This window comes from Tamandua tetradactyla, chromosome 19 (assembly GCF_023851605.1).
Source record: "Tamandua tetradactyla isolate mTamTet1 chromosome 19, mTamTet1.pri, whole genome shotgun sequence".
Lineage (NCBI taxonomy): Eukaryota > Metazoa > Chordata > Mammalia > Pilosa > Myrmecophagidae > Tamandua > Tamandua tetradactyla.
The window spans coordinates 17,492,454-17,519,687 of NC_135345.1; the positions used below are offsets into that span (position 1 = coordinate 17,492,454).

Sequence of the window (27,234 nt, forward strand, 5' to 3'; positions counted from 1 at the left end):
ACTCTTAAATTTTCTCCTGGTGTCTGGGCATCTGATTTCTTTGATTAGCTTTTTCTGGAGGCTGTTTTCACTCTTTTACCTGAGGTTTTCTTGTTGGTTGGCTTTATTCTCTATCTGTTCTTTGGCTTCCATTCAACTTATTCTACACATCTAGCATAGCTTCTGTTTATCTTATCAGATTTTTTCAGGTCTTGTTTTTCTAATTCTTGCCCCACCTATATGGAAACCATTTTTTGAACAATGTCTCCCTAAATATGGTCAACCCCAATCTGATTTTCTGCAACCAGAAGGCCCAGGTCTCAGGAGGAGGGTGAAATCAATATCAAATTTCCCTGAGAGTGAGTCCCAGTACGTTGAGTTTCCTATGAAGTCTCTTGAGTATGTGCTTTTAACCTACCATGCCCAGCAGGTGGCATTGTCAGCCTGCAGCTCCCCACCAGTATAAAGTGACAACGTGCCTTTAATTCTCTGCAGCCCAGTCCTACTAGGGGTTTGATTGAGATAGATGCTGAGGTAAAAGGGGGCCTTAAGTTGCTTCTTTTTCCAGTTCCTCAGGCCTGAATTCTCTGAATACGGGCTACCACTAGAGCTAGGCCCCTTCCGTTTTTTCTTACACCCTTTAGGAAATTATTTCTCCCACTTCACTCCTTACTTTGTTCCACTGACTTTTCTTAACTCAGCCCTTGCCTGGGTCAACCTGATCATTGAGTATCTATAGCATTTTCTCTATGAACTGCTTAGAGTAGTTTGGAAAAAGAAGAAAAATATATGAAATCCCTTTTCAGAGACAGATCCCAGGTCCCCAGGTTCGCCAATCAAGAGCTAGAGTTGGTACAAGGCTCCATATTCTCCCTTTTTAGTTTTTTGAGCTCTGCCATCTCCAAAATCTTCTGCCTTTATTCTTTTTTATTGTATTAAATTTTATTTTTTGTCTGTCAGCCCCACCCCCTCACTACTGGGATTAATTAAAATAGCAGTTGGAGCTTTGCTGAGCTACCTTCCCTTGCTCCCATTAGAGAGTACTTAAAGATATTCCCTTTAGGGAATTATCTCCATCACCTGATTACCTTGTCTTGCAGGCATATGCTAATCCTACCCTTGTCTGTGACAGTGTGAGTCCTGAGAATGCCTGTAGTTCTACCCAATGAGCTGTTAGGAAGTTAAAACAGAAAAAAAGCTGCAGAAAAATTAAAAACAAAAAATCCTTTAAAAGCCAGACACCAGCCAAACAAGAGCTGAAACTGATACCAGATTCTATGTGCCCTTTTTTTTCGGGGGGCGGGGGGTGGTGGTGGTGGTGGTGGATCCTTTTACAGTATTTTGAACTTCTCCAATTCAGAAACCTCTTTTTTTTCCTTTTCTTTCTGTCAGCCCTGCTCCCTGTGCCAGAGTGTGAAGCCTCTGGGTTCTTTGCGTGCTCCTAGTTTATCTGTGCTTGAGTATTATTTTCAGCAGTATACATATGTTAATTAATTTTCAAGCTGGATCTTGGTTAGGCTACCTTCCTTACTCCTCATAGAGAGGTCTTCTTTTTCCCTCGGGGAACCAACTCCGAAACAGCATGCAATGCCAGTGTGGGAGGTGTACCAGCCTCCATGGCTTGTGAGACTTAGGTTTTGCATGAGATTTCAGCCATCCACCTGTTCCAGACTGATGTTTGATGTGTGTCTGGTCATTGAAGTTCCTCAGTTGTTCATATAGTTCTTGGTTATTTACTAGCCTTGGAGAACTCACTAAATTCCATACCTCATTATGCTGCCATCTTTCTCTGCTCTCTTTAATACAGGAGATCTTTTAAGATCTTGCCTTTTGTAATGATACCATTATTGTATTTTTAGTTTGAGAAATGCTAATCAGTATTTTAATAAAGAATATGCTACATTTGGAAGAGTTTACTATATAGGAGAATTTAATAAGTTGTGCTATGTCCTTGACCTCACCCCAATAACCCATCACCCCAATAACCCATCTCCCCAATGAGTATGCCTGAATTTTATTTTCACAGCTAATAGTTTATTTCTTTTGTTTGAGAAAGTATGTGGATCCATATACATTATTAATGAAAATGTATTTTAAGCTTAAAAATGACATAAACTGTAAAACTGAACTGGGAAAATATTAGCAAAGTTGTCTGTTGTGATTAAAATATCACTCTTAAGTGTGGCTTGCTGGGACTTTGTATGTGTCCATTTTTCCTGTTAAAGGGCTATGTATTTATTATCATTTAATTACAACATAGCTTAATAAACGCTATTGTCAGTGAAGTATATAAGTTTTATGGGGAGGCATATTACTCAGGTAGGATGTTGTTGCTTTCCTCAGAGGAAGACATGCTTTAACCTGAGATATGAATAAAAATAATATAAGCTAACATTACAAGGTGCTTTCTGTGTGCTAGCCACTGTTTCACGCACTTTACAAATGTTAATTAATTTGATTTAAAAAATAATCATATGAAGCTGGTACTATTACTAATCTCATTTTGTAGAGGGGGCAAGTTGTAAATAGTGTTTTCAATTCTGCAGATAGATGGAAGTTCCTATATTCTTACAGAAGATAATGGGAACATCTTTACTAATGCAGACTATTTTGTCCTTCATTTTAGAATGATTCTGAAACACTACAGAAGTGTCTTATTTTGTGCTATGAACTTTTGAAGCAGATGTCTATTTCAACAGGTATAAGTGCAACCATGAATGGGATCATCGAATCTTTGGTATGTTGATGACCTCAAAGTCTATTTTAACTTATACCTCTTTGATTTTGTAAGTAATATGTCTTTGGGGCTTAGACAGATGGAAAGGTTGCTATTTTAAACATCTGGTAAGTCCAAATGGTAAAAAAAAAAAAATAGTACATAGTAGCTACTTAGTATTATGAAGATGAAGTAAAATAATGCATGTAAAGGACCTAGTACAGAGCAAAAGCTAAGTATTCTTTTGAAGGATTAAAAAATATATCCAAAGAATTAATGTATCCAAAGTATTAATCCACAGTGTTATTATTTCACAATGAATTCAATAGTAAAAAGCATTAATTCATGTAAAGAACCTAGTACAAAGCAAAAGCTAAGTATTCTTTTAAAAGGTTTTAAAAAATATATCCAAAGAATTAATATATCCAAAGTATTAATCCATAGGATTATTATTTCACAATATATTCATTAGTAAAAAAATCTTTGAGATATTTTACATTCTGTTTTTCATACTGTCTTTAGCACATTTCAGTTTGGATTAGTCACATTTGAAGTGCTCAGTAGCCCCTCATGTGGCTAGTGGTTTCAGTAATAGTGCAGCTCTGCAATGTTTTTTAAATAGTACTATTCATTCAAAGTGAATTTTGAATGTGTCCAATTCTCTAAGAGGCTTTTACCAAAGTGGTTTGTATTTGGGATTGGTGATAAGCAGCCAATGAATGTCATCTGAAATCTAGTTCATTGGGTTGTCATGAGTTTTTAAATGCAGAAAGAAGATGGTTGTTTATAAAAATCTAGTGCCTCTGATTAAGAACTAGTTTCTACTCAATCATTAGAGTTTAGTTTTATTTTTAGTAAAGTACATGTCTTCTGTGAAAAGTGATTCTTCTACTTGGGTACTTTATGTCTGGTCCAATTATAAGAAAATGAGTAAAGTAAATCATGGTATACTTTTAAGCAATTAAAGTATTAAATATGGAGGCTATATATGTGAGAAAGTATACATCTATTGAGTGAATAAAGAATGCAAAATGAATTTAAGTGTATATAAAAACAATCTGGCTAAAGATTAAAAAGATACCATGGAGCAATATAAACAGGCCAGGTGTTTGGAGTTAGTATTTTTATTAAGTTATTTTTAATAAATAAAAAGCCACAAATTATTCAGTGAGTAAATATTTATTGAATGCACCTGTTTTATATACTGAATGGTGAGGATAGATTCCTCGGTATACAAAACAGACTTTGCCCTTATGGTTGTTCTGATTAAATAAGGGGTCATGGATCAAATAAATAAATGGATGCTTATGCCATTAATAAGTGTTCTGAAAAAGAGATACATAGTCAAATGTGAACTAATAGGGGAATTTATCCATTCATGGAAGGCATGATATTTGTTCTGATACTTGGATAATTAATAATTAGGTATAAAAAGGAGAGAAGAATGTTCTAGACCTCTCTCCAAATGGTATCCAGAAGTCACATATGGCATTAAACTTTTGAAATATGTTGAGTCCAAATTGATATGTATTGTGTATATAAAAATAAACTGGGTTTCAAGGACTTAATTAAAAAAATGTAAAATCAATTTATATTGATTTATTGACTACATGTTGCAATAATATTTTTGGCTGTATGGGGTTAAATATATTAAAATTAATTTTACCTATTTCTTCTTTTTAATGTGCCTACTAGGAAATTTAAAAATTACATATGTGGTTCTCATTTGTGACTTCCTTTATGTTTCTGTTGGACAGCCCTTAATAGTAGATATTGAAATCAGAGCATTTGGACAGAGAACATGATGTAGCATGGTACAATGTGAACCTGGGAAAGACACTATAACGTGGGATTTTATCTGTTATGTTTAGGAGCTTTCTTGCAGACCTGTAAGCATTAAGCCGCCATTAAATCAGTTTTAGCACTCTAGGGTCTCATGATCAGACTATATTTGAGGAAGATCAGTCTAAGTATATTTATTCTTCTCTTTTAGCCATTTAATATTTATTGTCTTTGTTTTTATTTTACTGAAGAATTTTGTTGACATCTGAGTTAATGAACAATATGAAAATGAAATAATTGCACAAAATCACATGGAAATCTTATATTGACCATGTTTTTAATATACTGTTGATCAATTCTTGCCCTGGCCACAATTTTAATTTCTAATTCATTTCAGATTCTCCCTGGAATAATAAGTGTTCATCCTATAGTAAGAAACTTGGCTGTTTTATGCTTAGCATGCTGTGGACTACAAAATCAGGATTTTGCAAGTAAACATTTTGTTTTACTATTGCAGGTAAGATTGATTTATATGACAAAATCCTAATTGTACTTCTGAAATAAATACTCTTATCTGTAGTGACAGTGCTAATACTTTAAATTTTTCTATTCCAGGGTTTATTAAATGGGTCTCATTGATTTGTTTTTTATTTCTTTCTTATTAAAATCTCCCTTGAAAAAAAAATGAATTGTCAATTATTTAAGATATTCTTTTAGTTATTTATATAGCAAATATTAAGTTCATGTTATGTGCATGATACTATTCAAGTCTCAAAGTATATGGTAGTGAAAAGAAAACAAGATAAAAATTCTTGTCCTAATGGAGATTACATTGTAGAAGGGGAAAACACAATGAAAAATAAACACGTTAATGCCAGATGGACAAAAATAAAATAGAGCAGGAGAATAAGGAGTAGGAATAGGGAGAGGAAGCTGGTTGAGAAAGGCCTTACAAATAAGCTGATATTTTGATCAGTACTGGAAGGAAGTGAAAATGAGCCAGTGGATACTTGGGGCTAAGGCAGATTGAGCAGTGGGAAGGATAGTAGGACAAAGGTTTGCAGGTAGCAAGATGGCCATTTCTTCTCGGGACTAATAGGCTGTGATGATTTCAACCATTACTGTGCATAAGATGGGAAGGAATCTAGGTTTTTAAGCAGAGGATCATCTTGATCTGACTGGATATGATGTTGTTGTTCACCAAGTGTTGGTAAACCTTTTCTATAGAGGGCCAGAGAATAAATATTTTTAGCTTTGCAGACCTTATGGTGTGCCTTAACTACTCAATTCTGCAATTCTAGCCTGAAAGCAGTCATAGATATTATGTAAATGAACGTATGTGGCTGTGGTCCAGTAAAACTTTATTTTGTTATCATAAAATATTTTTTATATTTTATATAATTTTTATATAATAAGAAAATGTGTTATTTTTTTAATCACAAAATATAACCATTTGAAAATGTAAAACTCCCCTTAACTTGCAGGCCATGCAAAAACTGGTGTTGGGCTGGATTTGGCTTGCTGGCCATAGTTTGCAGATCCCTAGTGTTAACCTTGGAGGTCTGAGGAGGATGAAAGTGTGATGCTAATAGTGAAAGTTTTGCAATAATTCAGTAAAAAAGATGATGACAACTTGGACCAGGGCAGTGATTACTGGGTTAGTGAGACATAGTGGTAATTTATGTTTGAAGATTAAGTCTAGAATTTGCTAATGAATCCGATACGGTATGCGAAGTTGGCTAAGGATTTGGGCCAGAATAACTGTAAGAGTGGAATTGCCCTTTCCTAAAATGAAGAAGACTGAGGGACAGATAGAGTTCTTGTAATATATATCCAGGTTCATATGTATGTCAGAAGGAGGTGGAGGAGGAACAGATAAGGAGTTCACTTTGGGGTATGTAAAGTTTGAAATTTGAAATATAAGTGAATGTATTGAATAGGCATTTGTTTGTGAGTTTAGAGTATAGGGTAGAGTTCCAAGCTGGCAGATGAATCTATAAATCTTTATTCAATAGATGATATTGCTTGGAAACCAGATGTCACCTGGTGTTTTAGTTTGCTAATGCTGCTAGAATGCAATATACCAGAAATGGAATGGCTTTTATAAAGGGGATTTATTAAGTTGCAAGTTTACAGTTCTAAGTTCTAAGGCCACAAAAATGTCCAAACTAAAGCATCCAGGTAAAGATACCTAAGATCAACCGAAGAAAGGCTGATACCTATCACATGGGAAGGCACATGGCTAGGTGTCTGCATCCTCTCCAAGCTTCTGATTTCAAATGGCTCTCTCAGACTCTGGATCTTTCTGGCTTCTGGCTTGCTTAGCATCTCATGGGAAGGCACATGGCAATGTCTCCTGTGCTCTAAACCTCTATTTGAGGGCATCTGCTCTGTCTGTTGGCACTCTGAATGTCTGTGTCTATGTTGCTTCTGGTTCTTGTCTAGCTTCTGTTGGCTCTTTTAGATTCTGGAATCTCCTGGGGCTTCTGCATTTCGAAACATCTGTGTCTCTGTTGGCTGTGAAGCAACTTCAAAACGTCTCTCCCTTTAACAGATTAGTAAACTAATCAGTGCACACCTTACATGGGTGGAGTCACATCTCCATCTAGTCAAAAAGTCACACCCAACAATTGATGGGATTACATCTCCATGGAAACAATCCAAAAGATCACACCTACAACTGGGTGTTTCACATCTCTGTGGAGGCAATCCAATCAAAGTTTCTACCCTAAACAATAGGTCTACCCACCACAAGATTGGCTCAGGAGAAAGAAAATGGCTTTTCTGGGGTACATAACAGTTTCAAACTAGCATAACTGGGAAATGTGTGTGGGTAGACAAGAGATCCAAACTATCTAGTATCCTATTGTTCAGCCACCATTTAAAGGTAAGGGAGATAAAGAGGAACCATTAGAAAAAACTAAGATGAAGTAGTAGACACTCTGGGGAGAGTGTGATGTCCTGGAAGGTAGGTGAAATAACATTTTAAAGAGGACAGAATGACCCAGCTGTCTAATACTGTTGACAGTTTGGTGAGAATTGCCAAATTCTTTGCATTTAGCAATTAAGGAAGTTGTTGGTGACTTGCAAGAGAATAGTTTATGTGGAGTGGAAGTGTGATTGGAGTGGGCCAATGAGAGAATTATAGGAGAGGAATGGCAGGCAGCCTGTGCAGACTACTTTTTTCAACTACTAATTCTGCTATTGTTGCTTGAGAGCAGGTACAAGGTTGTTGTTATTAGGAATAACAGAAAAATTGGAAGTAGCAAGAAGGGATATGGGATGAAAAGAGTTTTGTTTTTTATTTTTAGATGGATAACATCACAGCATGTTTATGAACTAAGGAGAATGATTCAGTTGAAAGGGAAACTTACTAAGAGAGGAGAGATAGGTGCTATTATTGAATAGACAAGATGGGATGGAATCTAGTATATCAGTGGAAGGGTTTTATTTTTAGTTCCTCATACTGGACACCTGTCTTTGATATTTGGGCTTGGCTTAAATTGGAAAAGATAACCCTCTTTCACCTCTACTGTGTAAAAAGGCAGTGTGATTCATGTAGCCTCTGGTGTTGCCAGATATTACAGGTTAAAAAAGTTGCAAGGAATTTTGGTGAAAGTGCTTGCCAATAAATAAGTAAATTAAGGTAGCAAAGGAAAACATTTTGTGCCTATGTTGAAAATAACATGGGGACAACATTGATCATCATTTTTCAAAATGTAAATTGCACCCAACATAAAGCCCTTATCTTGAAGCAGTCTTTAATGCTACTTATAATTTTGTCAAGAAAAATAAAGCATAGATTAGAAAGATACTGGGAAAGTCATATGTTCTGAAAACTGGCTGTAGCTTATATTGAAGGATTAAAATTAAACCATACTTTTGTCAAATTCAATTCTCAGGAATTTCAGGATTTTGTTTTAATTTTTTGAAAGATCATGGAGAAATATCAGCAATCAATTCCTTTTAATGTGCAATGGTGGAATGCCTCCTTCTTTATATTTATCAATTACATGCAGTTATTATCAAATAATCTTATTTTTCCCCTTTTGGACACTTGGAGTATAAGTACACATTTAAAATGGTGAAAAGTTTTTTTTAAACAAATTAGGAGAAAAATCATGGTACTTTGACCAGATGGAACATTTATAGTACTTGGCCAAACATCTGTTTTTGCCCCATTGAAGAAGAATGAACTCGTTGTGTTATGGGGACTCATTACTTTCTAAGTATCAGGAGGCACTGGCACCAGTGATTCTGCCAGCAATTCTGAAGGAAATCTTTGATTACTATTCTGATATTAATTGGCTTTACAGGTGTCTAGGAAATAAAACATTGCATTTTAAAAGAGATTTTTCAAAGAAATAGGAAGAGTTAAGTTCTCTACTGTACAGATTCCTGGCTTTCTAGAAGATGGGTTTTGAAGTGCTAAGTTAACCCTTTTTTTTAAGGTGGAGGAAAATTGATCGGAACATTTCATAGAGAAGGAATATTTATGTTTGGCTTACTAAGTGTTTATTTATGGCAGCAGAAATGATATGCTATGAATTTAACACTTAAGATTGTCTCACAGCATTCTGGAGTTATTTAGTAAAACTTCATCTCCCACTTGACAAAGAGAATTATAAGGGCAATGATACTATTTGCTTCTATGTAATTTCCAGTTGTGAAAAGGAATTGTCAAAATCCAGTTTGAAAATAAATGAATGTTGCCTTATCAAGAATTGTCCACAGTTTCACACTTTTTCCAAGCCAAAATTGTCAATATTAGTCTTGTCATGGAGTTAAAGTTTTAAAGAATTAAAGTTTACCTTTTTGTTTAAATAAATTTAATTTCCTAAACCTTTTTGAAGAAATATTGATCTTTGCTGAAAAAAACAACTTTTTTGTAAATTAAAAATTTTGTTTGAGAAGTATGTTAGGGTTCTCTAGAGAAACAGAACTTTAAAAAGGTGTCTCACACAACCACGGAAAGGCAAGAGTCCAAAATCTGTAGGGGGGCTGTGAAGTGGCTCGGCTAAAGGGTCTGGACGAACTCCACAGGAGAGGCTCGCTGGCTGAAGAAGCAGTGAAAGAGTCTCTCTTCCTCCTTAAAAGCCCTTAGCTGATTGGATTATCTTATTGTAGGAGACATGCCTTCGTTGATCGCAGATGCTGTCAGCCACACTTGCAATCAACTGACTGATGATTTAATGTACTAGCCTTCTGGTTTATCAACCAGCCATGAAATATACTTGTAGCAACAGTTAGGCTAGTGCTTGCCTGACCAGACAACTGGGCATCATCACCTGGCCAAGTTGACGAACTGAACCATCACAAAAAGAATATTATATTCAAATGTAGTAAAATAAATTTTACATGAGAGTTTGCATTTATATTTTATTATATTGTTCTAGGGGGCAGATTTTAGATTTTATCAGGTCCTTGAAGGGTCCATGATCAAAAGATGACTACTGAATAGATTGAATTATTCATCTTTATTAAGAATTTTCAGGGCTATGATTGAAGGGGAAAACTAGTTGTTTTTGGTGTAAAGAAATGAGTGCTCCTTTGGTTTAGTAAAAATTGATTTAAGAAATTTATAAACACTTGTTGGAAAGATAGGTGGGAGAAGAAATTACTTCATTTTAAAATCTACTTTCTTAAATGAATATCCAACATTGAAAGATTTTGTTAGCCAGCAAGGAACTGGGAAGGGCAAAGAAGCCCAAGTTGCTGAGAGAATGATATGTTTAGAATTTGTTGAGAATAGTCATAACAGTATATGATTATAAGCATTTGGCCTTGGTTGATTTGTAATCCTTACCCTCAGAATATATGCAGTAGATATGTCCTTGATATTTCCTTCAATTTTTTTTTTTGTGAGTTTGAGCCATTTTTCCAATTCACTATTTTGACCAAATTACAGGTGATTTTATTCATTCAAGTTTTTACAGCCAAGTAAATTATTAATGACAAAAGTGCATTAAAAGAATATATTAATTCTCTTCATGATAGAAATATTCAGCTTCATATCTTTTTCATTGTTTTCAAATTTGGTATATTTTTCTTAACTCAGGATGGAATCATACATACATTTCCATTTATAAAGTGGCCCAATTCATTGAAAACTGAATTCACTATTAATGATGTCTGAATTTACTGAGATAATAAGAGAAAATTTATCTTCAGTGAAACTTCATAACCTGGAAGAGTATTGATGCTCTAATGAATGCTTTCTATTGGTTAGAATTTAATGTTTTTCTCTTATATGCCAAAACAATTTCAGTATAGTTAAATAGTTTTCCTGGATATTAAAAAGTAATAAAATAAAGTCATAGTTAAAGGGATTGCTCATTCCTTTTTTGGGGGGCTGAGGTTGGCGGGAGAGTGTATGGTTCAGGAATCAAACCCAGGTTTCCCACATGGAAGGTGGCATTCTACCACCGAATCACCTGTGTACCCTATCCATTCCTTTTTAAGTAAAAAGGAACAAGTAATACAATTCAGTCTAATTCTAGTTCCAGGAATTCTTTTGGCTATGGAAATGAACTTTTTCCTAAAGGAAGTATAGCTTTAAATTTTACAATAGAAATAAATTTGAAAATGAAACTTTAAAAAATTTGTAATTAGATTTCTGAAAAGATGTTTCTTGTAGACTTGACACCATTGTTGAAAGTAGACTAAATAAAAACTAAAATACATGTTAATTTATTCAGTATATACACAGAATTATAACAGTCTACTCAGTTTTCTTTTTCTGGTGGGGTATGTCTCAATTTAGGTTTTGCAAATTGATGATGTCACAATAAAAATCAGTGCTTTGAAGGCAATCTTTGACCAGTTGATGACATTTGGGATTGAACCATTTAAAACTAAAAAAATTAAGGCCCTTCAAAGTCAAGGTGCAGAAATAAGCAGTGATGCTGAGCAAGAGTCGCATGAAGCTGAGGAAGAGATGACTACAGCTAAGAACGTTCTGAAACTCCTTTCTGATTTCTTGGATAGTGAGGTAAGAAATAATCATAGCCCTATAATTATGAAATATTTCCAGTTTGTATTTGTTTATGCTTTTTCTATTTACATTTTATTTTTTAGTCCTGAAGTTTAAGTGACTCAGTTTTTTAATGTTTTTTTGAATCTCTTACTTAAATGTCAACTTTCACTTCTTTTATTCACCTCAGTTTCTCACTATCTGATTACTTATGCAGAGGATTGAAATACAAACTAAAATGAAATGACTATATAGGAGGGTTATTTACTATTTTTTTCATCTTTCTCTGTAACTTAGGGGCTTAAAAATTTCCTCAAGAGTCTTAAGAAATAATTAGGATAATTTTTTTTAACCATGAAGATTTTTTTTTCCTTCTTTTTTTTTTGTGAAAAATAACATATACACAAAAAAGCTATAAATTTCAAAGCCCAGCACCACACTTAGTTGTAGAACATATTTCAGAGTTTGACATGGGTTATAATTCCACAATTTTAGGTGTCTACTTCTAGCTGCTCTAAGATATTGGAGACTAAAAGAAATATCAATTTAATGATTCAGCATTCATATTCATTTGTTAAATTCTATCTTCTCTATATACCTCCATCATCACTTTTGATCTTTCCATTCCTTTCTTTAGGGGTGTTTGGGCTATGGCCATTCTAAATTTTTCATATTGGAAGGGTCTGTCACTAATATGGGGTAGGGAGATGAAACTATCTTATGTTCTGGAGAGGCTGGACTGGGTGGGTTTCAGGACTTATCTGGAACAGGGACCCATCTGGAGGTTGCAGATTTCTGGAAAGTTACTCTAGTACATGGAACTCTTGTGGAATCTTATATATTGTCCTAGGTGTTCTTTAGGATTGGCTGGAATGGTCCTGGTTGGGGTTTGGCAGGTTATGATAGGTAGCAAGGTCTAACTGAAGCTTGTGTATGATCAACCTCGAGAGTAACCTCTTGACTCTATTTGAACTCACTCTGCCACTGATGCTTTATTAGTTCCACTTCTTTTCCCTCCTTTTGTCCAGGATGGAATTGTTGATCCCACGGTACCATGTCTAGCTAGATTCATTCCTGGGAGTCATCTCAGGGTCACCTAGGAGACTTTCACCCCTTGATGTCATGTCCCATGTAGGGGTGAAGACAATGATTTCACTTGCAGAGTTGGGCTTAGAGTTAGACTGTATCTGACCAACAAAAGAGGTCCTCCAAAAGTAACTCTTAGGCATGTCTATAGGTAGTCTAAGCTTTTCCGCTACCTACATAAGCTTCACAAGAGTAAGTCTCATGATTGAGGGCTTGGCCTATTGATTTGGATGTCCCTAAAGTTTGACACAGTATCGGGATTCCCTGATGGTAAGGTTTAATAGTTCCATATTCTCTCTCCCCTCCCTCAGGGGACTTTGCCAGTACTTTTTGATTATCTGCTTAATATACTCTAGGATGTATCTAAGCATTGTGGTATTCTATACAGGATTAAAGGAACACTTTCTAATTCTGGGCTCCTGTTTTCAGTTGTTCACATGAGCTATACAGATAGGTTGAGTTAGATTATGCCCTACAGAAAATTTCAGTTCCAATTTGAATTGAATCTCAGTTCCAGACCAAATAAACCTTTCCTCCATTGGTATCAAAGAGTATGTGTGGTTGTAAAATATAGATACTGTCTTCCATACCCCTGTGTTCTGAATTACTTAAACCCCAACCTGTTCGGCTTCTTTCTTATCTCTAAATATCAGGTTATATATGTAAAACAGCCTCTCAAAATCCAGAAATAATAATCACCACTCAGGACTTAATGTGTCTGCTCTAAAAGCTTACAGTCTAGGCTACTGTTTTCTTATAAGCATGTCTAAAGGTGACCATACCATTCTTATTCTTTTGCTTTTGGCTTGTTTTGCCTCACCAAATGTCCCACATGTTCATTTACATCGTTGCATGCCTCATGACTTTGTTCCTTTTTGTAGCAGCACAACCTTCATTCATAAGACTGCAGCCACCTGCATTCATTAGGCATCATATAGAGGGCTCAAAGTCCACATTCCATCAACAGTCTCAATTTTAGATAATTTCATTGTTCCCAAGAAGAAGAAAACGAATAAACACACCCTTGCCAAATAGGAAATCTAAACCTCCTCTTAATGCTTGTCCCTCCCCCCATTATTTACCTTTGCTGTTGCTGTGGTAGTGCCAGTGGTTTCCTTTTGAACAGCGCTCATAGCATGCAATAGCAGTTTTTCTCCTGTACCTTGGACCTAAACACTGTTTGTACAATAAATCATATCTTTGAAGTAATTCTTGGAAGAACTAATTCATATTTCTAGTCTTAATCAATGGGACACGTAGGTCTATACAACCCCTTTCAATCTTGTTCATCTTCAATATGGTATTATTACTTATAGACCGGCTAGAGGGCCACCTTCACTCCTGTCTATTCCCTTACTTTGGAGTTCAACCTCATTAGCTAACGGTTCACCCATCTCTATCTTCTGTGTATCTCTGAGTACTTGTATTCTGTATTATAAGCCTCTGATTATACCTTTATGCTCGTCATAAAAGTATCTGTCATTTCCCTGAGATCCAATTCAAAATTTTCCATCTGTTTTGCCATTTGCTATTTTGAGTTTTTGAAGTCAGTTATCCTGTCTTTTGTATAACTTATTCGTTCTTCTCTCTCTTCAAGTCTGGTGCTGTGTGCCTCTAGTATGTTTTTCATTTGGTCGGCAGAGTCTTTAATCTCTGTGATACCTGCTATTTTTCTATTTATTCTTTCAAATTCTTCCTTATACTCTTCTATCTTCTTGATCTCCTTTATGTCATTTGCTATCCCACTTATTTTATTAAATAGAGTTGTATGAGCATCTTTGATTAGTTGTTCCAGCGTCTGTGTCCCTTCTGGTGTTTTAATTTGGTCATTAGACAGGGCTATTCTGTCTGCATTGTGATATACTTAGTGATCTTCTCTTGTTTTCATCGCATGTAAATATCTTGATTGGTTTACTTTGGGAGTTGATTCCTTTCAGTAGTCTAAGGCCTTATGTTTGTGGAATGGATGTAGAGCAGGAAGTAGGGTATGGGGTTGGGCACTTGGTGCAGTGATTTGTTTCAGGGCAGGTATAGGTGCAGTTTGAAGATATTAAGCTGATGCTTGTGAACATGGGCGCCCAGCGGCCGAGGAGGATGTAGCTATGTGGACATACTGGTCTGGGGGGCATAAACCTGGTGTGCACCTGTCTAAGGCACGGGGCCCTTTGTGCACATGTGTAGAGCTGTGGTAGCAGGTCAGTCTTATTCTTTCATGGATTGGGGGCAGATGTGACCTGGCTGCACAGGTCAGCACTTTCTCAGCACTGGGAAGTGTGGTTGAGGACGATGTGTATGTGTGGTTCTAGAATTGCTGTAGACTGAGGTTCCCAAAGCTGAATGAAGTGATTTGGGGCCTGTGTGCATGTGTGTTTCTAGGAGTGCAGTAAACTGATATGCTGAGCTCAGAGCGGGGGGTGGGGTGGGTGTTGAGGCTGTGCGATACCAATGGTAGGGAGGTGGGGGTAGCCTGGGTATGGAGGTTAGTTCCCAGAGCCTTTGTACACTGGCAGCAGCCTGCAGGGAACAAGAATGTGGAGGTAATGCTCAGGAGGGGTGCAGGAGAGGTGGGTTGGGCTGCTCTTGGGTGGGGTTGTGGGGCAGGTAAGTGCACTGGGGGCTGGTAGGGTAGGGGTACCTGGAGTGCGAAAATTGGAGCGCGTGATGGGGTTTGGATGCGTGGGGTAAGTCGCCAGTCATGGGCCTGCACTAGTGAGGATAGCATGCCCAAGGAATGCTGCCTGGCTTACTTCCTAGTCCCTGGCTCCCGTCCCTGCACTTCTGTGGACTCTACGCCTCTGTGTCAGCCTCCAGCTTTCTGCCTCTCAGTTCCTTGGCCTCTGCAACTATGGCTGCTGTATGTGGTGCAGAAGGCTCTCCCAGGTCAGCCGCATTCCAGAATTGCCACCTCAGTCTCCCTCTTTCTCTAACTTTTCCATGGATCAGGGTTGATCTCAAGCTACTGTATTTAGCCATCTTCCCAGAAGAATAATTTGGATAATTTTACCTTAGTTAGGTGGAAGGTCTAGGTTAGGATTTGGAATTGGATCTCCTTTTTTTAAGTTACTCTTGAACTGCATTTTTATAGTATATATGAAACATTTAACTAATTTTTTAGTTTTGATACACTTTCTGTTTAGAAGGGTCTAGTACCCTGGGTTGATATTGCAATTCAAATTCTTGCCACTTAACTTAAAATGGGCTATTATTGCTGTTGGATAAGTTTTGTCATAATTAAAAATGTACAGAAAATGAAAAGATAACATAGGCTTTTGGGTTGTATAGGCTTATGTTCCTATTGTACCTCTGTATATCTTGGATAAAATTTTATTGTCTGTATCCTGTTTCTTCCTCTGTAAGACGGGGATAATAATGCCTCTTTTATGTGACTGTTCTTTAATTTATTCAACAAATCTGGGTCTCTGGCATGGCAGACGAAAATTCTGCCACTGAGCCACCATTGCATCGCCCATTTCATTTCTTTTTAAAAAGGTCTTTTGTTGTAAAGAACTTTTAAGGGAATTGAAGTTTTCATGGCTAGGCTATAGATTTGTTATTTAGCCTGAACCACAAAGGGGTAAAAACCTTATGTTGTCTGTAATAAATTCATAATATGAGTAGGTTTTGGATTTACATCATATAAAAAAAAATGTCAGACTGGTGTATTAGTTTGTTAAGCTGCTGGAATGCAATATATCAGAAGTGGAACTGTTTTAAGTAGGGAATTTATTATAAGTTTACAGTTCTGAGGAAGTGAAAATGTCCAAATTAAGGCACCAATAAGAGTTACCTTCACTCAAGAAAGGCTGATGCCATCTGGAATGCCTCTGTCAGCTGGGAAGGCACATGACTGGTGTCTGCTTGTCCCTTGCTCTGGGGCTCCGTTTTTTCAGTCTCTGTCTTCTGCAGTTTCCTCTCTTAGTGTCTGTGAGCCTTTACTTAGCTCTTCCAGAACATAACTCTGGGTTTAGGCTTGCTTAGCATCTCATGGGAAGGCTCTTGACAATGTCTGCTGGGCTCTACCTGTGTAGGCATCTTCTCTCTCTATGGGCACTCCAAGCCTCTCCCAACACCTGTGTCTCTGAAGTAACTATTCTCCAAGTATCAGCTCTGCTCTGAGCTTTCTCCAAAATGTTTCCCCTTTTAAAGGGCTCCAAGAAACTAATCAAGACCCACTGGAATGGGTGGAGTCACATCTCCATCTAATCAAAAAGTCACACCCAGAGTTGGGCTTGTCACATCCCCACGGAGATAATCTAATCAAAAGATTCCACCCTGCAATACTCAATCAGGATTAAAAGAAATTGCTGCTCCCACAAGATTGGATCAGGATTAAAACAGGGCTTTTCTGGGGTACATAATAGATTAAAAGTGGCACAACAGGCTACATTTTAAAGGTTAAAAATGAAATATATTAAAATTTTTTCTTCTAATCAAAGTCATTTTTTTAGGTATCTGAGCTCAGGACAGGAGCTGCAGAAGGACTAGCCAAGCTGATGTTCTCTGGAATACTGGTCAGCAGCAGGATTCTCTCTCGTCTTATTTTGTTATGGTACAATCCTGTGACTGAGGAGGATATTCGACTTCGACATTGCCTTGGGGTGTTCTTCCCCATGTTTGCTTATGCAAGCAGGTATTGAGTGATGTTAAAATGTCAAAATCTGACTTGAAGTTAAATTTCCCCCTATGAGTGACATCTGTTAATATCATTTTGTGGTTTATGTTTTTTTTTTTTTTCTTACTTCAATGAATGAATGATGAAATGAGAATATCTTACCTAGATTTTTTTCTCCCTGGTTTATTTTTGGCTCTTCTCTTAATGCGATGTATCTTACATCTAATCTTTAAGAATCATGTACTCTTTTTCTCCTAATACAATAATTCTGTCATTATACTATCAATTTGTTTTTCAATAGGACTAATCAGGAATGCTTTGAGGAAGCTTTTCTTCCAACTCTGCAAACACTGGTCAGTGCCCCTGCATCTTCTCCTTTAGCTGAAATTGATATCACTAATGTTGCTGAGTTGCTTGTAGATTTGACACGACCAAGTGGATTAAATCCTCAGGCCAAGAGTTCTCAAGATTATCAGGTGAGTGATGAGTATGACAGATATGGATGGTCAGGATGATGGCATACAGATCACTGACATTTTAAAACAGTCATCTCCCTTACAGATTGAGTTTTGAATGAGGGACTGAATTTTTTTTTTTTTTTTTTAAAGAGAGAGGGAGGAAGGGAAGGAAAGACAGAGAGAAGGAAGGAAGGATGGAAGGAAGGAAGGGAGGAAGAAAGGGAAACATCTTTTAAACATTTTCTTGTTTTATTATATTTTGTTTGTTTGTTTGTTTTTTACATGGGCTGGGGCCGGGAATCGAACCGGGGTCCTCCGGCATAGCAGGCAAGCACTCTTGCCCGCTGAGCCACCGCGGCCCGCCCTGAGGGACTGAATTTTGATCTTGAGAGTTCTGGTTTATATGGTGATGCAGGACACAGAGTAAGAAAAAAACTGCTTTTGAGAAATGTGGAAATAATCAGATGAATACAGAATTATTCATTAAGTTAATTATTCAGTAAGTTGTTAACTTACTGAAAAGAAGTTACCAAAAGTTCATCACTCACCCTCGCTCCCAGCCCCTCCAGTATTTGCTCTTAATCATTCCAAAGTAATGATGTAATGTTATCTAGGATTCCTTGGGTCTTCAAAATGTTAGCTTACTTAACATGGGTTGATATAAGGAAAGAGAACTCAAAGAATGAAATGGCCCACAAGCTTCTTTTGGTTTTTAATTTAATGTAGACAATTCAACTGTAAATAAACACACAATTTAAGTTGAAGCTGGGTTTTGAAATCCTTTAATGTCATCTGATTAGACTTGTCACCACCTTGAAAATTAATCTGATGGTGATTAAGTTGAAAGTATTGCCCCTGCATCACTTTAATAAATATTTAGTGACTGGGCATACTCAAATCAATGTTATATGCTATTGGAAAGATAAGATTATAAAGAATATAAAGGCAAATTATGGCAAGAGTCAGTAATATAGCTCATAAGTGCTTCAGGAGTTTCAAGATTTATGTGATAGGGTTGAAGAGTACAGCATTGGTAGTTTTAAAAAAACTTAGTGGATAATACTGAGGTTTTGTTGGGATTTGGGTAATGGTTTGGGTAGAAAGGAAAGGCATTTTTAGTGAAGGTGGTACATGGCATGTTAGATAGATAACTATAGAAAAATCATTCTGGCTAAGGTTCCTGAATGGGCTGTTTGGGCAGAAAGTTGCAGTAGATAATAGAGTGCTTTGATGGTCAAGATGGGCAATTTGGAGTTGGCTGTATCTGCAATGAGTAACAGTGCAAGGCTTTTGATGACAGGGTTACAATGAAAGGGCTAATGGAATAGAAGCTACTTATTAGGAAGATTAACTTGGTAGTCATAATGATAGCTACAGGAGATGGATTGTTGAGAGGATAGAATATTAATGAGACTAGTTGAAAATCGGTATAAATGAGAGATAAACTTTTGGGTTAGAATAGTAGAAATTGAAATAGAAATAAATATATGGGGATAAAAGACTAGAAGAAAGAGCTTTGAGAGGCAGTGGATATGGAGGAGTCCAATATCCTAAGTATGAGTGACAAAAGAAGACCCCAAAGAAATTGTTGACAGAATACTTTATTGGGGAAGACTCTCAGGATAAACATCTTTGGGAGGAATGAGGGAAATAGATCAGGGCAGAAGGAGATGTTGAACTGCCATGCAAAGGGAGTTGATCAAACAGGGAGTTCTGGAACTGGCCTTTTGAGTTATCCACAATTGAGGCAAGGAGGCTGGGCCATCGTACCTGTGCATCAACTAATTATTGGATGTAGATTGACCCTGGGGAAGGAGATGTGACCTTGAGCAGGGCCACTCTTATCAGCCTGGATCAGTTCTACAGCTGGGAGTTTTTAACCTCCAATACCTGCAGCAGCTAGGGGAATGGGTGTTTAGTCCTAAAGAGGACAGATATGGGCCCTATACCACAGCATCCACTACAAAAAAATCAGGAAAGGGGGGTTATTTTGTGAGGATGTTAATAAATTTGGTTTTAGACTTTTTGCCTTTGGGGTTATGGCAAGATAATTAATTGGAAGTGTTAGATTGTATAGGCCTATATTTTAATCATACCTATTTACAGAGAATCTTCTCTTGATTTTCTAGGCCTTAACAGTACATGACAATTTGGCTATAAAAATTTGCAGTGAGATCTTAACAAGTCCATGTTCACCAGAAATTCGCGTCTATACAAAAGCTCTGAGTTCTTTAGAACTCAATAGCTATCTTGCAAAAGATCTTCTGATTCTACTGAATGAGATCCTGGAGGTAAAAGGAGTTGCAAATTATTCTTGGTGCATATATATGTATGTATTTATCAAAGTAGAATTTACATGGTGGTAGTAAATTAAACATGTTAACTCTTAACAAAAAAACATTGTGGCTAGTTTATTGCTTGTTTGAAGTAAACATTGCTCTTGTAAATTTCATAAAATTTTAAAAATGTTTCCAAACAATTTCATATTGGTCTTTTTAAAAAGAAAATGAGAAAATGTCACATTTAAAATGTTAATAATGTTTTCTATTATAGCAAGTAAAAGATAGGACATGTCTGAGAGCTTTGGAGAAAATCAAGATTCAGTTAGAAAAAGGAAATAAAGAATACAGTGACCAAACAGTAGCAGCAGCACAGGATGCCAAAACGACTACAATTACTCAAAATGAAGATGGTAATAATATACCAACCCAAATTGTTATAACATTCTGTTCCTTTCCTCTATTGAGGCACATTGTTCCCTCCTCTAATGTATATGACTAAATTTCAGAAGTGAAGGAAAATCTCTTCCAGTTAATCCCCTGAGGATAATACTGCTAAGTGTGTATTGTACTTTTCTGTTTTTTTAATGTACTTTTCTCACCTTATGACCTTGAGTACTACCTTTTTTAGGCGTGTTTTGCTTCTTTTTCAGTTTCCATGTTCTTTTGAATGTTGCTTTAACCTTTTAATAGTGGCTAATGGGCATGTCATTTTTGTTTTATGAATGACCAGATAAAATATTTCATGAAGTGATCATTTATTTATATTGTTTTTTTTCCTTTAATAGAAAGGAGTGAAGTATATATGACTCCTCTCAGAAATATAAAAGCAACCCGAGCATCAAAATCCACTCAGCAAAAGACTAACAGAGGTAATAAATGGACTGATTCCTGTATGGCATTAAGCTTTATAATAAAACCCTTTAAGTTTGTCTTCCAATGAAGTATTTCCTTTGTAAGTTTCCTTATCTTTGTTTCCTAGGGATAAAGATTTTTAAATGTCTTAAGTATCCACAACTTTATTTTTAATTCTTTTAGTTGATATCATTTTTTGCTTTGTTTCTAAAGGATTATAAAATCAGTGTTCCCAGTTGCTTTTGATTAAAAGAATGTAATGGTAAAGATCAAATTGTAAAAGATTATTTGGGTTAAATTTAGTCAAATGTTAATTTTATCATTTTTGCTTGTTTTTTTATCTTTAATATACCTAAGAGTTTTTTGTCCTCCAATCCCCAATATTTTTCTGGGCTTTTCTCTTCCTTTTCCTCTTTTATTTCATATTTTCCCAATGTATTTATATCCCAAGGAATATCCAAAAACAGTAGAGTTATTGGAATAAAGTGAATGTAGACTATTAGGGGATCACCTGGAAAAAATCTGAAATTCAAGGTCTTTTTTTTTTTTTATTTTCTTATTACAAAAGCAATGCATGCTTATTACAGAAGAAATCAGAAAATACATAAAAGCAAACTACTTGAAGAATGCTAATAACCCCACCCATGAGCTAACTACTATTTTGATCCTTGAAAAATATTTTTCAAGTTCCTTTTTTATACAGATTTAACTTTTTTCCTAAAATGGAATCTGGCCATAATATTATCTTGTAATCAATTATTTACACCAGTTGCTGGATATTGTTTGTAATTAATTCCATATTATTGGATGTTTTCTCAGTGATAAATGAATTAGAAATTTTAAAATAAATAAGGTGTGGGAAGAAAACACAAGAAGTCCAACCTGAGTGAATGGGGGATATCATTTTCAACTAAATTATTGTATTGAACAAGTTGGCTTTGATCAGATTGCTTTTAGTCAGATAATATACTGTAACTTCATCCTTTAAAAAAATAGCCCAAACTTCATTTACACATGCTGTTTTATTCTTTATAATAACTGAGGAACATCACAGGCCAGACCTTATTGTCTTACTGCTTAACTTTGTAAGTTTCTAGCAAGCAGAATTTTTGCAACTCCCACTATATCGTTAAGCATTCTAGTTTTTCCATCAAAATATATAACTTGTATTCGAATTGGCCATTGACTATTTCACGAGAAGCCATTGCCTGCTGATTAAAGTTCTCCTTTAGGACCTATTTATAGGCTTACCCTACCTTTTCAATCTTAATTTTCATTAAATTTTTTTCATATGCCTTATGCTATACCATAGAGAAGTATTTGTTTTATAGAACATGTTTTTTGCATACTTCTGTACCCAAGTACATTGAGCTAAAATTTAACTCATTTTACTTTGCTCATAATTTTCATATTTTCCCTTACCAGACTTAACAGAATTTAGAAGAGAAATTAATATAAATTTCATTATTGCTTGAGTTCCTTTTCACTGTGGAGTTGGTAACTGTTAACCAGATAGTTGAGAACAAAGGAAAAATTAGTTGAAGAGGGAAAATAAAGGTGTTAGATAGCCCAGAAACTTGATTAAAGACAATAAGCAATTGATAATGAAGTTTCATAATGAATGATACTGCCTTATAGGACGGAGAAAAGTGACATCCTCAGCTGTGGTGAACAGGAGACATCAGACTGCTGATGTTGATTCTGAAAGGTATTCCATGCATGTTTATAATAGAGGTCTGTCTTCACTTACTTTGTCTAGAAATAGAGAAAATATTGTAGTTTACTACTTCTATGAATGAAACCCAGTATATTCTATATTAACAAGATAGTAAAAACTATGAACGGGTATGTCTCAGGTATATATATTGTAAACTTCCATTGTCAGGAACATATTTGACTTTCTATGCTTGTGTGTTCTCACTTAGATGGTATGCATGGCCTTTGGTACTAGGTAGATATCTTTAGTAAGTTTTCTCATTTAATTTGTATTTTCATATATTCTAATTAGATGGCTCTGTATGTATGTTTCCTTTGAATTTGATCTTGAATTAGCACATTCTTGAGAATTTGTTAACATTTGGGTTCTCTACATTTGCAATGATAGAAAAATTCTACCTATAATTTAGGTGCATTACTGGTTTGTGTGGTAGAACGTTTTTGGTTTCTGACAATTAAGCTACTGTCAGGAGCTGAATGTTTATAGCTGTTTTGTATTTATCCATTCATTAGTAAAACTGGAGTATGTATATTTGCTGTACATATTTTTAGGTTAAGTCTTGACTAAATTCAAAGTGTCATTTCTTGGAAATTTGCAGCTCACAGTACTTTATTGAACATTTATATGAACATTTGTGCCAAGTTTTCATGATTCACATTGCTTGACAGCCAGAGTGCTTTGTGGTTACTGCTTTGAGATTTTAGTTTTCAGCTGAGTTAATGGAACCAGGTTAGCAGATTACACACTGATAGAATCAGTCAGAAACAAACAAAAATGTTTTATTTATAAACTGTGCTTTTAAATTTAAATTGATGTATTTTCAACATCTGTTTAGTGATCATGAAGTTCCAGGACCAGAATCAGAAATGAAGATGAGATTACCAAGACGAGCCAAAACAGCAGCACTAGAAAAAAGTAAACTTAATCTTGCACAATTTCTGAGTGAAGATACAAGTTAGGAAGAGAGATGAGATTTAAAAGATGTCCTTTAATGTTGTGTTCAGTTCTTTGCTTCAATAAAGTTACCCTTGTGTCAAACTCAGAACAAAAAGCCTGACTTCTTACAAGACTCTGCTGTGCGATTCCACATTACTTTGGCCCGTATTGAAGCATTATGACATTCTCAGTATGGTCTAAAGATCACACTGCCTAAATTACACAGACTTAGTTTAATCAGAATCTGAGGTGGCCCCAAGAATCAGCTTTTTAAGCATTTAAGCTCCTGAGGTGACTCTATGAATGCTCAAGTTTAAAATCATGGCACTGTGGAAAACTTCAATAAAATTAACTAGTAGCTTGCATTTCTGAAGCTTATGATTTAGGGCAGATCCCAAATAGATGAAAACAGCACAGAACATATTTAAAAAGTGACATCCAAGGGCAAGTGATATACCACAAACTCACTGGCAGGGGACCTAGTTTCAGGGAGGGGAAGGAGTTGAACAAACTAAATCCGGTAAGTTGGAGTAAAACTCTCAGTGCCCTGGAGAAGTAAGAAGCGTCTCTACAAAATTCTGTATGCGTTTAAGCTCTGATCCTTGTCATCAGTCTTCAGGTGGTTCTTAGGTGCCCATCTAAGTTTTTTTTTTAAATTTTTTATCATGGAAAATGTCAAACATTCAAAAAAAGTAGAGAGAATTTGTATAATGTACTGAAGTACCCATCACCCTATTTCAAAAGTTACCATTTTCACAACCTTGTTTAATGGTTCCTTGACCGAAAACATTTTTGATGATGCTACTTGTGTGGGTGATCGTCTTTCCTAAAGCACTTGCATATGGGAGCCCTAGTTTGCTTAAGTTTGTGACATTCCCAGATTGGGGAAATACATCAACTTAAACATACTTAGCTATGAATTTGTTTTTTTGCATAATAAAAGAATAAATATTTTATTGTTAATTTAAAAATTACTAACGGTAAAGGAATATGATTGCAAGTCTCCATATACTAATTTATGAGCACTGTTTCACTGTCAATTTTATCACTTTCTGAAATTGGCACTTGTCTGATTTATCAAACAAACCACATGAAATCAGTTCTCTTTCCTTCTGCAACACCTAACAGCCCAACAGAACACCTATTCTTGTTCTTATTCAAAGAATAGTTATGTCATAACAGTGGATCTCTTTTAATAAGAATTGTGCTTTTTTTAGGTTTATTTACCAGAGGCCATTAATTTTAAGTGACAGCCTCAGATGGAGTGAAATAAAATAAGATTGCTGGCTTTTTAGAAACCATATTTCTATATTACATACATATCTGTGCTCTATAGAACTCAGAAATATATAAGAAACCTCAAAGTTTCAAAGCAAAAATGCTTATTAAGCAAAAGGAAAAGGCAGATATGGTGATGATAAAAAACAAAGAAAAGATGATTGTTCTTCATTCTATTGGCTCTGTGTCTTTTCCTGTGCTTCAATTTCCTTATGCACGTCTTCTTTTGATTCATCCCTATCATTTAAAAGGATGATTAACTTGGACAAGAGGGGGTAGGGAGAAACAAGGGATTCAAAACATATACATAAAATGTGCTACGAGTAAAAGGCTTTAGAAACAAGTTAATAAAACTAAATCCCATCTACCCTATGGCCAGGTTATCTAAAAGGACAGGAGCCATGTTTTGATAGACTTACATGGACCACCATACCAAAGCTTACTTTTTCTGGCATGGGAAAATAAATCTAAGCAGCAAACATTTAATATTCTTGCTACTGAAGTCTTTGCTGAAGGTATGCTTTTCACCATTAGGATTAAATTTAAGGAATATCCTGCTTTTAAAAGTCACCCCTTTAAATTTTTAAATAAATGGATAGATACAATGAAATAAAATGAACAAATGTAAGTCTTATTTATCATTTTTCATTCAAAACTAGTAGCTTACAGAAACCAAACTATTCGAATTTCTGCAAGATGTGGAGGCACAGGTGCAATTGTGCCATAGCTTTTATAGCCCACAGACTATAAGTTTAAAAGAGAGAAAAGTAACTAACTGCTCAAATTTTCCTACAAATAGAAACATGCTTTTGGATGATAAACTCATCGATTTTTCTATACATATATAACTTTGAAAGAGATTCTTCCAAGAGGGACACCTTTTCCTTTTACCATTTTGCTTCGAGGTAGTTGGTATCCACCTACTATACAACTGTTAATAGGTCAGGTCATCATCACAAATCTTTACAATACTAGCTTTCTAAATCACATAATATGTTATATATTCAAACTTTTTTGCACAGAAATAAAGCGGGACAATTATGTATTTAAACTTAGGGTTTACAAAATTCACAAAATACCATTAAAAAGAGAAACATCAAAATCCATTTGTACTGCAAAATTCCACAATGGTCCGGTGCAAAACATGTAAAAAAAACGTACAAAGAATATAATCGAAATGATTAATGCTAATGATTTAATATAAAGACATCACAGGACTAGAAATATTTCAAGATCAATTGAGAAATGCTTATTGTTCTGCAGGTTATTGACGTACAAAATGATAGTGCAAGAAGAACTGCAATCTATTTCTCTTCACTTTTGAGATTTTGGTTATGAACTGTACAGCTCACTAGAGATGCTGCTGTCAAATTCAGATTCCATTCAATAGGACGAGTAAGGCACATCTTAATGGGGCTCAAAGGGCAACTTGATGTATTCCCATCAGACAAATTCAATTTCTCATCAGTTTTCATTTGTAGCATGCTGGAAAAAAAAGTTTAAAGCATTTTAGTTTTACTTTAACATCAAAGAGACTTATCAATGTAGTAAAAGAAAATTCAGCAGTTTTATCGTTTGGACCTCTGAATAGTAGAGTACATGGCATTCAACATCCTGAAAGTACCAGAGTTGTTTTTAGCTCCTGTTGTCTGATAGAACTGAACTGAACACAATGAACAGTGTCATGTGTAAACCAAATACTTTCAGAGGTCACTCAGATATCACTGGGGGAAAGAAAAACTTCACTGCACATATGAATGCCATTAGTATATATTGTTTAACCTACTGAACCTGGCAGGATTTGCTCCTCTAATTCATCCTCTAACTTACCAGTCTCAGAGCCACCATGAAGCAGGAAAGAAGATTAGGCTTTGTTGAATGTATACTGTGTTCTAGGCACTTTCACACCCATTATCTCACTTAAATTTCACAACTAAGCAAGGTTAGTATACTTATCCTCATATAATGGATGATAAAAGGGAATCCCAAAGAGTTAAGTAAAACATGCCTGAAGTTATACAAGCATCGGGATGGAACTGAAATACAGGTCTGTTTTGACTCCATAGCTCATGCTCTTCTCCTTAAGCTCAGTTACTGATGAGGCTGATGACAGGCATCAGAAGCAGAAAAATTAGTCCTATTTTGATGGTGGAAAAATGTCAAGTTCTCTGGACTGCATGGTGGTCAGCTCATCAGAATAAATGTGGCATCCACAGGATATTTATTCTTTTGGATGCCTAGTTCAAAGAATTTCTATATTCATGGACAAAGTCTGTGGCTTATTTGGATTTATATTAGGTTAGACAGATCTGTATTCAACTTTATTCCCTCATGCACACCCTCTGTTCTGGTCAAACTGGTGTACTTTTCCAGTTCACTTAGCAAAACCCCAACTGTTACAAATGTTCCCACCTAGAAAACTTTTCCCTCCACAGTGCAAATCCCACAACATCTCTAAACATTTCTGGTCTTTCTAACTCCCTTTAGTACTTAATAAAATATATTGTGCTTAATTTTGACCTACTCTAGGTTGTTACTGTTTCATGATAGTCTGGTAACCTCT

At 35.7% G+C, this 27,234-nt stretch overlaps 2 protein-coding genes across 4 annotated transcripts in view; one reads left to right on the forward strand and one right to left on the reverse strand.

Annotated features, from left to right (window-relative positions):
• Positions 1-23,518, forward strand: part of NCAPG (non-SMC condensin I complex subunit G) — an 80,542-nt gene extending 57,024 nt beyond the window's left edge. The window contains exons 12-21 of the mRNA XM_077136496.1: positions 2,606-2,716; positions 4,875-4,994; positions 11,241-11,468; positions 16,985-17,166; positions 17,450-17,624; positions 19,736-19,897; positions 20,160-20,298; positions 20,674-20,757; positions 22,379-22,448; positions 23,293-23,518. Coding sequence (XP_076992611.1) covers positions 2,606-2,716; positions 4,875-4,994; positions 11,241-11,468; positions 16,985-17,166; positions 17,450-17,624; positions 19,736-19,897; positions 20,160-20,298; positions 20,674-20,757; positions 22,379-22,448; positions 23,293-23,416 — 1,395 coding nt within the window. The 3' untranslated portion in view covers positions 23,417-23,518. The remainder of the gene's footprint in view (positions 1-2,605; positions 2,717-4,874; positions 4,995-11,240; positions 11,469-16,984; positions 17,167-17,449; positions 17,625-19,735; positions 19,898-20,159; positions 20,299-20,673; positions 20,758-22,378; positions 22,449-23,292) is intronic.
• Positions 20,961-27,234, reverse strand: part of LCORL (ligand dependent nuclear receptor corepressor like) — a 216,745-nt gene continuing 210,471 nt past the window's right edge. Inside the window, exon 7 of one of the 3 annotated variants that reach the window (XM_077136491.1) lies at positions 20,961-26,156. In XM_077136491.1, coding sequence (XP_076992606.1) covers positions 25,976-26,156 — 181 coding nt within the window. In that variant the 3' untranslated portion in view covers positions 20,961-25,975. The remainder of the gene's footprint in view (positions 26,157-27,234) is intronic. The other 2 variants (XM_077136481.1, XM_077136492.1) reach the window with 2 other exon arrangements.